The sequence below is a fragment of the Gastrolobium bilobum genome, unplaced genomic scaffold (assembly GCF_033153095.1).
Source record: "Gastrolobium bilobum isolate Gb01-03AN ecotype WA unplaced genomic scaffold, APGP_CSIRO_Gbil_v1 utg21117, whole genome shotgun sequence".
NCBI classification, from domain to species: Eukaryota; Viridiplantae; Streptophyta; class Magnoliopsida; order Fabales; family Fabaceae; genus Gastrolobium; species Gastrolobium bilobum.
In genome coordinates this window covers 127,909-140,350 of record NW_026897373.1, presented here as the reverse complement: position 1 = coordinate 140,350, position 12,442 = coordinate 127,909, and the positions used below count along the sequence as shown (strand labels likewise).

Below are 12,442 nucleotides of genomic sequence, written 5' to 3'. Positions count from 1 at the left end.
GGATGCATCCTGATTTGATGATAGCCCGAACGGAGATCTAACTTGGAAAAGATGGTTGCCCCGTGTAATTCGTCCAACAATTCATCGATTGTAGGTATGGGAAATTTATCACACACAGTCACTGCATTTAAGGCACGATAATCGACGCAAAAGTGCCATGTGCCATCTTTCTTCTTCACCAAAAGAACTGGTGAGCTAAAAGCGGAGTGACTTGGACGGATGACACCGCTGTGTAACATCTCAGCAACTAATTTCTCAATCTCGTTTTTCTGGAAATGTGGGTAACGGTATGGTCTAACTTGGACGGGCTTTGTATCTGGGAATAAGGGAATCATGTGGTTGGTGGGTCTATCAGGGGGTAGAGAAGTAGGGTCCGCAAACACATCAGCAAATTGATCTAATAAAGGCTGGAGGTTAGGGGGTGTATCTAGGAGAGGGGTTGTGGGTAAGGTGTCCGCAGATAAGCACATGAGACAAGCGTCGAGTGACTGCTGGGAGAATAATTTGTGTAGTTGAGATGAAGTGATTAAAGATGCTGTCACGCAAGTGTCACCGTGAAGAGTAATAGAAGTTCCTTGGTGTGTAAAACCCATGGTCATATTATGATAATCAGTAACAACAGGGCCTAAGGTGGCTAGCCATTGAACACCTAAAACAATATCAGCACCTTTAAGTTCCAAGGCAAACAAATCCAAAGGAAAGTGGTGACCTTGAATGGTCAAAGGAACAGTCTGGCACATGGTAGAGCAAATTAATGAATCCCCATTGTCCACTTGCACCTTAAATTGGGGAACCGCCAACATGGTTAAATGTAAATGAGTAGCAACCCTTGGTGTGATGAAATTGTGGGTACTGCCACCATCAATAAGGATTTGCACTGATTGGCCCAAAATGGTGCCTGCCAGTTGAAAGGACCTGGATGAATAAGTTCCAAATAAAGCGTTGAAACTGATCTCGGGAGCTGCTACATGGTCCTCCCCTAGTTGGTCCGTATCCGTGGGTGATTCATTAGGGTCAGGAGGCTCATCCTCCTCCATGCCCTCCAAAAGCAATAGGGTGGCGCGTCCCTTGCATTTATGACCGTAGACAAATTTTTCATCACAATTAAAACATAGGTTCTTTTCTCTCCTGACCAACATCTCCGCGGGAGATAAGCGACGAATTGGAATGGTGGGTAAGGCTCGGGTTGGAGAAGGGATAGGGGCAAGTACAGTGTGTGAGGGTTTGGGCTGGGAGATTAATGTAGGTGATATGATGGGGTAGGTGTTTGTGGGAGTAGGGTGTCGAGGGATCCAAGGACGAGCTAATTTGTCCTCATTAAGTTGATCCTCAAAAACCTTAGCTAGGGCCAATGCCTCATGCCAATCTGTTCGGCGCTGTGTGAGTACCGAACGCCGAATACGGGGTTTGAGGCCCGAAATGAAAAGGCCACGTTTCATGGTTGCTGATAAACCAGGTACTTTAGATGCAGCTGCTTCAAAAGCAGCTTGGTAATCAATACCGACCCCAATTGGTGTAACTTAGCCAAAGTACCAATTGGTTCCTCAAACTCGGAAGGACCAAAACGGCGATTGATGGCAGTAAGAAAAGAAGCCCAAGTGGGAAGTAAACCTTCGTCACTAAGACCCCTAAACCAACAAGCAGCAGGGTCGTCCAAATGAAAGGAAACAATTAATAAACGTTCTTCATTACCTATGTGGTAATATTGACAATAATTTTCAACAGCAAAAATCCAAGAAGTGGGATCACCGGAAGAAAATCTGGGAAAAAGGAGCTTAAATGGACGTTGTTTAGTGAGATCTGAGGTGCTAGCGGTAGATTTAGAGCCTGGGCCAGAACCCAGGATACCTGACGTAGCGAAACTCCCAATGTGCTGACCGTCCAGGATGCGCTGCAGAGCTTGTTGAATTTGAGCTTGGGATTCCTGAAGATTGTTGTTGGACTCTTGGAGATTCAAATGTTGCTGTTCACGTACCAATTCCGCAGAGCGGAGCTGCTGTTCTAGGACGTCTAAACGATGGGTCTGTTGGTCCAATACATCCAATCGTTGAGTGATATCCCTCAAGCGTGTGTTCTCAGCCATTGGAAAATGGAGGTAGAGTAAGCAACGAGAGCACCACATGTAGCACTCAGATGCGGTTGACAGAAGGAAGAGATAAGAATCAGTGAGAGAGAGAGAGAAATCGGAAGAGAGAGAAAGAGTAGAAGAGAGATGATTAATTCTGCTTAACTATTACTCACTCTTGATGCAACATATAGTGCCCTATTACTATTGGGCTATCAGTTTAAATGTAGAAACCCAAACATGAAAATAAAGCCTTAATGTGATATTGTAACACCAGTGTTATTTAAAAGCCCAGTATGGCTTTAGCTTGTATCATAGTCTTTCAGATAGCTGGGTAATTGATGCTTGCGTTTGGGCTTCCCTTCTATGCCACGAGTTGGGCTGGGCTTAGCAGTAGGGTCTGCTACATGGTCCGTTACACTTCTCTTCAAATATTAGGGTCACACTAGCCTTCTGCAGAGGCCTTCCAAACACTTGACCCAGATTGTTGGCTCTTTAGAAATGGTACGGGGGAGCCCAAAACCTTTTGCAAGGGATACATCCATGGGCCAAGCGATAAACCACAATAAGTGGGCCGACACCACATCTCAACCCAAAACCTTAAGGCTGTAGGTTTATGGGTCTTTTTGCACTTATATAGTCATCATTTGGTCTATGTCTAGCTTATGTGGAACTTATTTCACCACCACTCACACTTGATTATTTCCAACACTACCCCCACACCTCCACCAATACAACTCCCCAAACACCCGAAATGGGATCTTCTTTTACTTTTGCTATGGTTCCGCTAACAAAAATCGTTAACTAAATATGAAGTATGACTCATACTTAACACTAAATCAAATACACATACGTTGTATATTTTCCCAATAGAATAAACAGAAAAATAATCTTTCTAACAAACAGAAACTCTAATCTCTCAATAAAGAGAAAGTAATATCCATCAGTAGCCTTGGATGCTCTCTCGAGGGTAAGCGGGATGGAATGGTGTGCTATCACTTTTCAGCAGGGAGAGGCGCTACCGCAATGGTACCTACCGTTCTGTGTCTTGATTTCTCTTCCCAACTTTAGACATAATAAACAAATTTTGAGCAGTAAGGCCAAACTGATTTTTTCTTAGCCCGTTGGTCAATCAGCCGAAATTATTAACGCCATCTATTGTTACTTTTCTTTGGTATTTCTTGTCATTTGATATAAATTTTATTTTTCTCTCGTCAAGTACTTCCTTCATTTCCTCTCTCATCTATAATTTTTTTTTTATCGTTTTTTGTTTGTCATTATCTAATAGTTATAAAAGAGATAATACAGGTGGTAACTGGTAAGTGATAGGTAAAATCTTATCCTATTAATTAATAAATTAAAATGATAATTTTTAATAATTTTATATTTATCATATATATTTAAACGTTAATTTTTTAACAACATTATAATTTCATTTTTTTCTCATAAAATGAATTCCTTCTTTTAAAAGACGCAGATTCATTGGTCTAAGACTTCAAAATGACTTTATTCTCTATTAGGAATAATAATATTTGACCAATAGGAATAATAATATTCTCTATTATATCACGCGAAACACAGGGATAAGCATCTACATAAATGAAGAAGAATATTTGACCATTGTTCTTTATTCCTTCCAATTCGGTGCCCTTTACAAATTATTTATCAAATTAAAATATTAGTTAGAAGTGCGTCTTTCTTTGCGCGACAAAACTATCTCAAATTAAGAATAATTTTAAAAATATTTTAGTTTGATAAATTATTTGTGAAGATACACCAAAAGTGTAAATATTATTTTATTTATTAAACAATTGTCCTTATATAATATACTAAGTCATTATTTCCTACCAACTACCTATTTTATGAATTTCTGAAGAATAATATTATCTTTCTAATAAATCATCCTCACAGTTTTTATTTATTTAAAATAAAAATTATCGAATGAAGTAAGTAAAAAAAGTAAAACTAATATGGACCATACTAATTAAGTGACATAAAGGGTCAGTCCAATAACAATTCAAAGGCCAAAGATAGAGACATAATCAATAAGGAAATGCATATATGGCTACACTTGCAGCAACTTAAGGCTTATAACAGCTAAATAATCAACTTAAGGCTTATGGCTTCCTTAATAATCAATAGCTAAATAACATACATAAAATTCCGATCAAGTCGATCTAGATATCATAGCTGACCAAGAAGCATTTGGCATGCAAGATATATAAGCTGATGAATAATCTACCAATTAGAGACATGTTGTTATACTAAAGCAGCATAGAAAAATAATAAGTATGTCATGTTACTATTATAAAAGAGAGTCTCAAAGCCCAATCATTTTCTTCCAACTTACTTAAACTTATCATTTAAATATTGATTTGAGCGTCATGCATGTATCCACCTTCACCTCTTCTGGATAAACACGCTTCAATGGCATTAGAATTATCAACCAATTCATACCATGTTGCATAGAGCAGTAGTTGATTCCGTCACAACAACCCGTCCAGTCATGCAGGTGCCAACCTGCATTGGACCGATAAAAACATTTGATAATATTTAGTATTTTGAGGTTAATATAGAATCATAGATAATATGGAATTATTGAGTTTGGAATCTCATCACAGTGATAAAGGGTTTGTCTACATAATGATGGAATGATTCTTTTCATGAAGAAAGGAAATTCTGAAATTCACATGATGATTATTTTATTTTTTTGATAAAACTTTAAACTCCTCCTAAAAAATAATACTGAAAAAAGATCGAATACATGCTCACACCCCAGCTACTCAACTCTTATCAGGTAAATTTCCTTATGATTATTATTTTATTAAGAAAGGACCCACCGTTGTGACATAAAATACGTAGTGGGATTTCAACTCATTCTCTCACGTCATATCCCATGACTTTATTAATGTCATAATTCTATAATTTTATTAAAATTATACATTTTGAGTACAAAAAAAAATTACTTTTATACTGCTTCCCCTCCCCACCACCGACAAAAAATAAATAAATAAATAAATAAAAAATCTGAAATCATGCATTTCTAAACGAAAGTAATAAAAGAGTGAGTGTGTGTGGAAAAAAAAAAGTGAATAGAGCTAGAAAACTTTTAAAAAGAATGAAAAAGAAAAGAAAAAGTTTATATGTCTCGTGAGTCGCAACTGTTGGAAAAGCAAAAGCAAAAGCCGTGTCTAGCACTTCTGAAAGACTAATTGAGGAGAGAATAGATTATTCACAAAAAGGAGAGGATTGAGGAAGCCCTATATATGTCTATGTTAGCTATGCATGCAAAGCAATTCCCAGAGACCACTTCAAAAGAATGGGAAGCTCCATTTTTAACATTCACCTTATCGTTTTATCATTTTTTCTTTTCACTTTCTTGCTCGGAGCTGTCCATGGCAGCAAAAAGGCAGGGTCGTTTTGCTTATTGCTTATTTATTTTGAAGTTTCTACTTTGAAATTGTGATGATTTGTTTGTGTTGCTGAAGTAGTTTTGTTTTGTGATCATGGGTCACATTTCACCAATCATTGGTTCTTTTATCATTGATTACAGTGTTACATTGTATACTTGGGAGCGCATTCTCATGGTCCCAGCCCTATGTCTGTTGACGTTGAGCTTGCTACCAATTCTCATTATGATTTACTAGGTTCGATCTTGGGAAGGTATAAAATCATGGATTTAATTTAAATTGGTTGTTAATATAAAATTTTCTTTATATTATTATCCAATCATATATTATTAAGGGATTAACGTTTCTACTACACACATACCAATGAGCAGTGGCGGACCCAGAATTTATTGTTTATGTCCGCACATTTAGTGATGGGGTTCGAAGGCAGTACCCCTGAAATTTTTTTTTAAATAAAATTTTAAATGCATTAATATATATATATATATATATATATATATATATATATATATATATAAATAAGAAAAAAAATTCAACTTAACATAAAACATTATTTCCAACACATTTTTTTTGTCAAGCTGATTTGTTGTATGACATCATAAAATATCTAATAAAATATATGTCATCTTATTCTATCCTAGTGTATTTCATTCCATTCTTTATTTTATATCTAACCAAAATCTAATCTAACCAATATCATACTTTACTACTATAAAGGGCCGACCCAGTTCAAATACCCACTTCGTGAGTGTCTGGGGAAGGGAATACTCTAGGCAGTCTTTCCCCTGCTTTTTGCAGAGAAGCTGATTCGAACCCGCGACCTGACACACCACGGCAAGCAAGCTTACCGCTGAGCCAAGCCGGCCCTTCATCATACTTTACTACTATACTTAAAAAATAAAAAATCTGAAATTCATGTCCGCAAGTGCGGACACCTGCTAGCAAGCAGGTCCGCCTCTGCCAATGAGTGAGTGAGTGAGGCCATAATATGATTAGAGAAAGAAAAAAAAATTAAGATTCATTCACTTTTATCCGTGTGCCAGAAATAAATAACCTCCAATATTTGCACACGAGAAAGATTAAATCCTATTACTAATTACTAAAGAAATTTTTACTATTATAACCACTGGTTTAACTTAACAAGTTATTAGATAATAGTACAAAAACATAGAAGAAAATGATGGATCAAGTGTATAAATATTCTTTCACAGCCCGGAGAAAGCGAAAGAAGCAATTATTTACTCATATAACAGACACATCAATGGCTTTGCTGCGATGCTTGAAGAGGAAGAAGCTGAAGATATTGCAAGTGAGAGCGCTTCCAATTAATTAATGTTTTCAACTCATTTTTCGTCATTAAAGCTCAGCATTGATTACCTAGTCAAATTGAATTTTGTTTCTAATTATTTGACTCAACGTTTTGAATGGGGCAGAAAAACCAAATGTAGTGTCTGTGTTCTTGAGCAAAGAGTATAAACTGCATACTACCCGGTCATGGGAATTTCTTGGACTGCACAGAAATAGTAAGAATTCTGCATGGCAAAAGGGAAGATTTGGTGAAAATACAATAATCGGTAGCATTGATACAGGTAATTAAGCATTATGACTTTACTGCACTTTATATGCGCGTTATAATCCAATTATTATAGGTTAATTATTTTCTATTAACTTTTTCAAGGGAATATTATGTACTAATGATGATTACCGATGTCAATTTTGCCAATAGCTGCAAACAATGCTATATATGACTTGTTTTATTTGTGACTGAATTATTGAAAGAGAATGTTGACGTGACCAGAGCAATTTTAGTGCTCCCGTAAATACAACACACATGTATTATTTATAAATTATAGACTATATATATATTCCTTGGAGAAATACATAAAGTTTTAAAATTATTTTTCTTCTCTCCCCGGAGGAAATATATAGCACTGATATCTTGTTTCAATTCGATAACTTGGTGTCTTGTTTCAATTTGACAGATGCACTGAGTAGTCGATAGTGGCTGCGGCTGCACTTAAAATATTTTTTAGTAGACATTATTTTCTAGAACTCCACACATGCATGCATAGACCATATTTGAAGTATGAGATTAATATATATTTGAAGTATTAATATGATCGGTTATACTTAATATAATTTATAAAAAAATTTGTAAATGAGTCATTCCTCTATATATATATATATGTGTGTGTGTGGGATTCATATGAAACAATATAAAAAGAAAATAAAGAAAGGAAATATAAATTCTACATATTTTTATCAGAAAAATATTTTTGCGGTTACTGCAGATAAGTTATCTGCATTTACTCCAAAAATGACGTCGTTTTGGTGTTGAAATATTAAAAAATTATAATTATAAAGACTATTATAACCCTGAAATAAATCAAAATTACAAAAATACCTTGATTTTTGCCCCAAAACGACGTCGTTTTGGGTTCAATGCAGATAATTTATCTGCATTAACTGAAAAAAAATGAACCCTATTTTTACATATATATATATATAAAAGATAAGATTATGAAAAATAGTAATCGGTTCAAGTATCCATAATTGATGATTGTCTACAAAACTTAATGATGTGTTCAATAATTGACATTCTTTTAAGGGAAATTATAGTCTACGATTTATCTCTCTTATTACACTCACATAAAAAGATGTGTCTCATTTTAAAAAATAAAAATAAAAATTAGTGGATTCTATTTAATTTATCTCATAACGTAAGATAATTTCTCTCTCACATGAGAGAAATAAAGCCCTTCTTTTAATAGCCATTTCAAGGATCCTGACATTCTTGTAATATGTTCAGGTGTTTGGCCTGAATCCCAGAGCTTTAGTGGCAAAGGATTCGGCCCCGTCCCCGCAAAATGGCGTGGGGGTAACGTCTGTCAAATCCCTGGCTCCAATAAAAATCCTTGCAACAGGTTATTTTTATTCAATACTTTATTAGTTTCTTTGAAGCTTTTCCAATATATATTAAGGAAAAATTATGTGTTATTTAAAGAAAGTAAAGATATATTATTTTAACTGAGAAAAAAAATAAATTATAGGAGAAAAAAATGGAAAAAATAAAAATAAAAATAAAAATATGGGAGTCCTATATCTTTATAAAAATAAAATGACACAAGTTATATCATTTAAAAAGATAAATATTTTTTTCATATATTAAATGAGTCAGTAACTCAGTGTCGTTTTACACCTACATAAATTTTTTTTGTTTTTGGTCATTAATTTTATTTATATTTAACAGTTATGATTTATTATATATATGAAAGTCTTTGAATATATAAATAAATTAATGATCGAGATCTTACGATCAATATAACAATAAACTGCCATGATTAAGGAGTTAACTTATATTTAACAAAAAAAAAATCAAAAGTTCTATGCAAAATTAAAAACTAAGCAATGAGAAAACCATATGCAGCAAGATTCCTTTCAGTATCAATTTGTGCTCTATAATAAACAGAAAACTAATTGGAGCAAGATTCTTCAACAATGCTTATGAGGCATATTATGGCAAACTTCCCACGTCATTACGTACAGCACGTGACTTAGTAGGACATGGTACACATACTCTATCAACCGCAGGTGGCAATTTTGTTCCTGGTGCAAGTGTCTTTGGTAATGGAAATGGTACTGCAAAGGGTGGATCCCCAAGGGCAAGAGTTGCAACCTACAAAGTGTGCTGGTCTCCAACTGATCCAGCAAGCTGCTTTGGTGCGGATGTGTTAGCTGCTATTGACCAAGCCATAAGTGATGGTGTTGATATCATCACACTCTCTGCTGGTGAACGACCTCTTGTGAAACCTGAAGATATATTCACAGATGAGGTTTCCATCGGGGCATTTCATGCACTTGCTAGCAATATACTATTAGTTGCCTCTGCAGGGAATGATGGACCAACACCTGGATCTATTGTCAATGTTGCTCCATGGGTCTTCACTGTTGCTGCTAGCACAATTGATAGGGACTTTAGCAGTACTTTAACTTTTGGTAACAACCAACAAATCACGGTATCACCCTTCTTCTTCTTCTTAGTATTAATTAGTCCTTTTTATTAATATTGAAATATAATTGTTTTTTTTTTCTATTACCTGCAGGGTGCCAGTCTTTTTGTAAACATACCACCTAACCAGGCCTTTTCTCTTATCCTCTCTACTGATGCTAAGCTTGCCAATGCTTCAAATAGAGATGCGTAAGCACAAATCTCATAAGTTTTTCTTGAGAATACCTTGATTATTAAATGACTGTTTCTTACATTTTTTTTTTCCTTTTTCAATACGCACATATTTTGTTGCAGTCAACTTTGTAGGGCTGGAACACTTGATCGTACAAAAGTAAGCGGCAAAATAGTGGCATGCCTTCGAGAAGGAAAAATAAAATCAGTTTCTGAGGGTCAGGAAGCTTTTTCTGCAGGCGCACAGGGAATGATTTTGGGAAATCAAAAGCAAAATGGAAATACAAAACTCGCCGAACCTCATGTTCTGTCTACGGTCAACTATGCAGCAAAAAATCCACCACCACCACCAAAGGCTATGCGTGACATAACTGCCACGTAATTATGAATTTATATGTCCTTCTCGTACGCCAACTTTGAATATTATTACATATTTAAATGACATTTTACAATTGAAGAGCTCAATTTATACCCACACTATATTTATATTGCAGGGATCCTACAATAAACTCAAAAACTACAGTAAGGATGTCCTCTGCAAAAACTTACCTTGGTAGAAAGCCAGCTCCAGTTATGGCTTCATTCTCATCTAGAGGACCCAATAAGATTCAGCCATCAATCCTCAAGGTCTCTAGACTTGATTTTGTTATCTTCAACTGAACACTTAATGTCTTGTTTTTTTCGATGACACTGCTTTTGTCTTTTTGTTTCAGCCTGATGTAACTGCACCTGGTGTGAACATACTTGCTGCCTATTCACTAGCCGCAAGTGCATCTAACCTATTATCAGACACTCGCCGAGGATTTCCATACATTGTCCTCCAAGGAACTTCTATGTCTTGTCCTCACGTTGCTGGCATTGCTGGACTTCTCAAAACACTTCATCCTAATTGGAGTCCAGCTGCTATTAAATCCGCAATTATGACAACAGGTACTTATATTTACATATATATTAGAAAATGATTGACATTATGATATATGATATATGCATGTCTATTTTTTTGACCAAGATTTCTAACTTACTGAAATATATATGGTTGCAGCAACCACAAAAGATAACACCAACAGGCCAATTAGGGATGCATTTGGGAAAAAATCAGCAGATCCATTCGCTTATGGTTCAGGACATGTTCAACCTGATCTTGCTATAGATCCTGGACTTGTTTATGATCTAGGCCTTACTGATTACTTGAACTTCTTATGTGCTTCTGGATATGACCAACAACTCATTTCCGCACTTAATTTCAATAGAACATTTATTTGTTCAGGAACTCACAGCGTAACAGACTTGAACTACCCTTCAATCACATTGCCAAATCTTGGGTTAAAAGCCGTAAACATTACTCGTACAGTGACCAATGTTGGGACACCAAGCACTTATTTTGCAAAGATTACTCATACAGTGGCCGGATACAACATTGCTGTTGTACCGAATACCTTGAGTTTCAAGAAAAATGGTGAAAAGAAGACATTCCAGGTGATTGTGCAAGCAAGGAGTGTGACTAAAAGGGGAAATTATCAGTTTGGGGAATTGACATGGACAAATGGAAAACACATAGTCAGAAGTCCTATTACAGTTCGGCGCAAATGAAAAATGTCCTTGGAGTTTGTTGTATCATACCAGTGTGGATGCATATGCAGTTATGTACGTTTGGCTATGGGAATGTCATGTTATCAGTTCATTGTGTTCCTTTTTTTATTTATTTAATCCTTGTTTTAGTTGTTTGGCTAGCATAGTACAGTGCGTTTTGTAATAATTGGTGCATGAGAATGCAACATCTGTACCATGTCTTCTTTCTCTTCAAATGTGGGTGTAATTGACAAATAATGCAAAACAAACTCCAAGTTAAATAAATATTTATGAGAAGTGTGAAAAGAGTAGTAGTCAGTTAACTGGCAAGCAAATCTCTCCGGAAGAAGATTTGAAAGTAATGCAATTTTTTCTTCTATTTATCAGAAAATTCCCATGATGTTTGTGGGGTTCAAGTTCCAATACTTATCTTAACACTAGATGAACATATATTTGATTCCAATTATTTTCTGATCTGGAACAGTTTGTATTAACGAACATCTGTTTCAACACTTGCTAATCATCCATTCATTAACTCTTAATTTATCCATTCCAATTGTCCACTTTTCTTTCTGTGGGTTATCGAACAGAGTTTCAACAGACAGGGTTATCGAATTTTTCCGTATCACGAATCAGGCTTGGATTGGGTCCAAAACAATCATAGTTGCTAGCTTGGGTTTAGGAATAAACAAGGCAGTGGTAATGGACCATTGGTCTACTAGGGAGTGGGATTGTTAGGAATGTTTAGGTTCCCGAACAAATAATAAGCTACAGAAGATAAATTTGTCCAAATTATGGTTTGACTTTCCCAATGGAAAACCAAATACACCGAGGAATACTTGTTACTTCCTACTAATTTCATTATCCATTCCATTATCTTCATTTTATTTTATCTTCAGATATATGCGTGGGAAAAGTTATATTTATAAACTTTTGTTTACGAACTCTTACAAATTATAGTATGTCTGACTGGTAATACACTCTTGAATAAAATATTATCGGTCAAATATAATATAATTTGTAAGTTTATAAAAAAAAATTTGTCAATATAATCCTATTCTATAAGATATAAGTTTTCATGGACTAATTTGAATCATGCAATTTAATCGGTGATCCGAAAGCAATATCGATGATTCATCAATTGAATCAATAACCCAAATACCCAATAATCTAATACGCTGACGGATTAATAATCGGGTTGGGTTCGATAATATTGGA

General features: G+C 35.4%; 1 protein-coding gene across 1 annotated transcript; it reads left to right on the top strand.

The window, feature by feature from the left end:
- Positions 1–5,366: 5,366 nt before the first annotated feature.
- On the top strand, positions 5,367–11,393 carry LOC133306366 (subtilisin-like protease Glyma18g48580). Its single transcript, XM_061506675.1, has 11 exons — positions 5,367–5,474; positions 5,619–5,728; positions 6,687–6,784; positions 6,909–7,064; positions 8,285–8,399; positions 8,945–9,491; positions 9,579–9,673; positions 9,779–10,033; positions 10,150–10,282; positions 10,369–10,585; positions 10,698–11,393. The coding sequence occupies exons 1-11, from the start codon at positions 5,385–5,387 to the stop codon at positions 11,243–11,245; spliced, it is 2,364 nt and encodes a 787-aa protein (XP_061362659.1). The 5' UTR covers positions 5,367–5,384; the 3' UTR covers positions 11,246–11,393.
- The last annotated feature ends 1,049 nt before the right edge of the window (positions 11,394–12,442 follow it).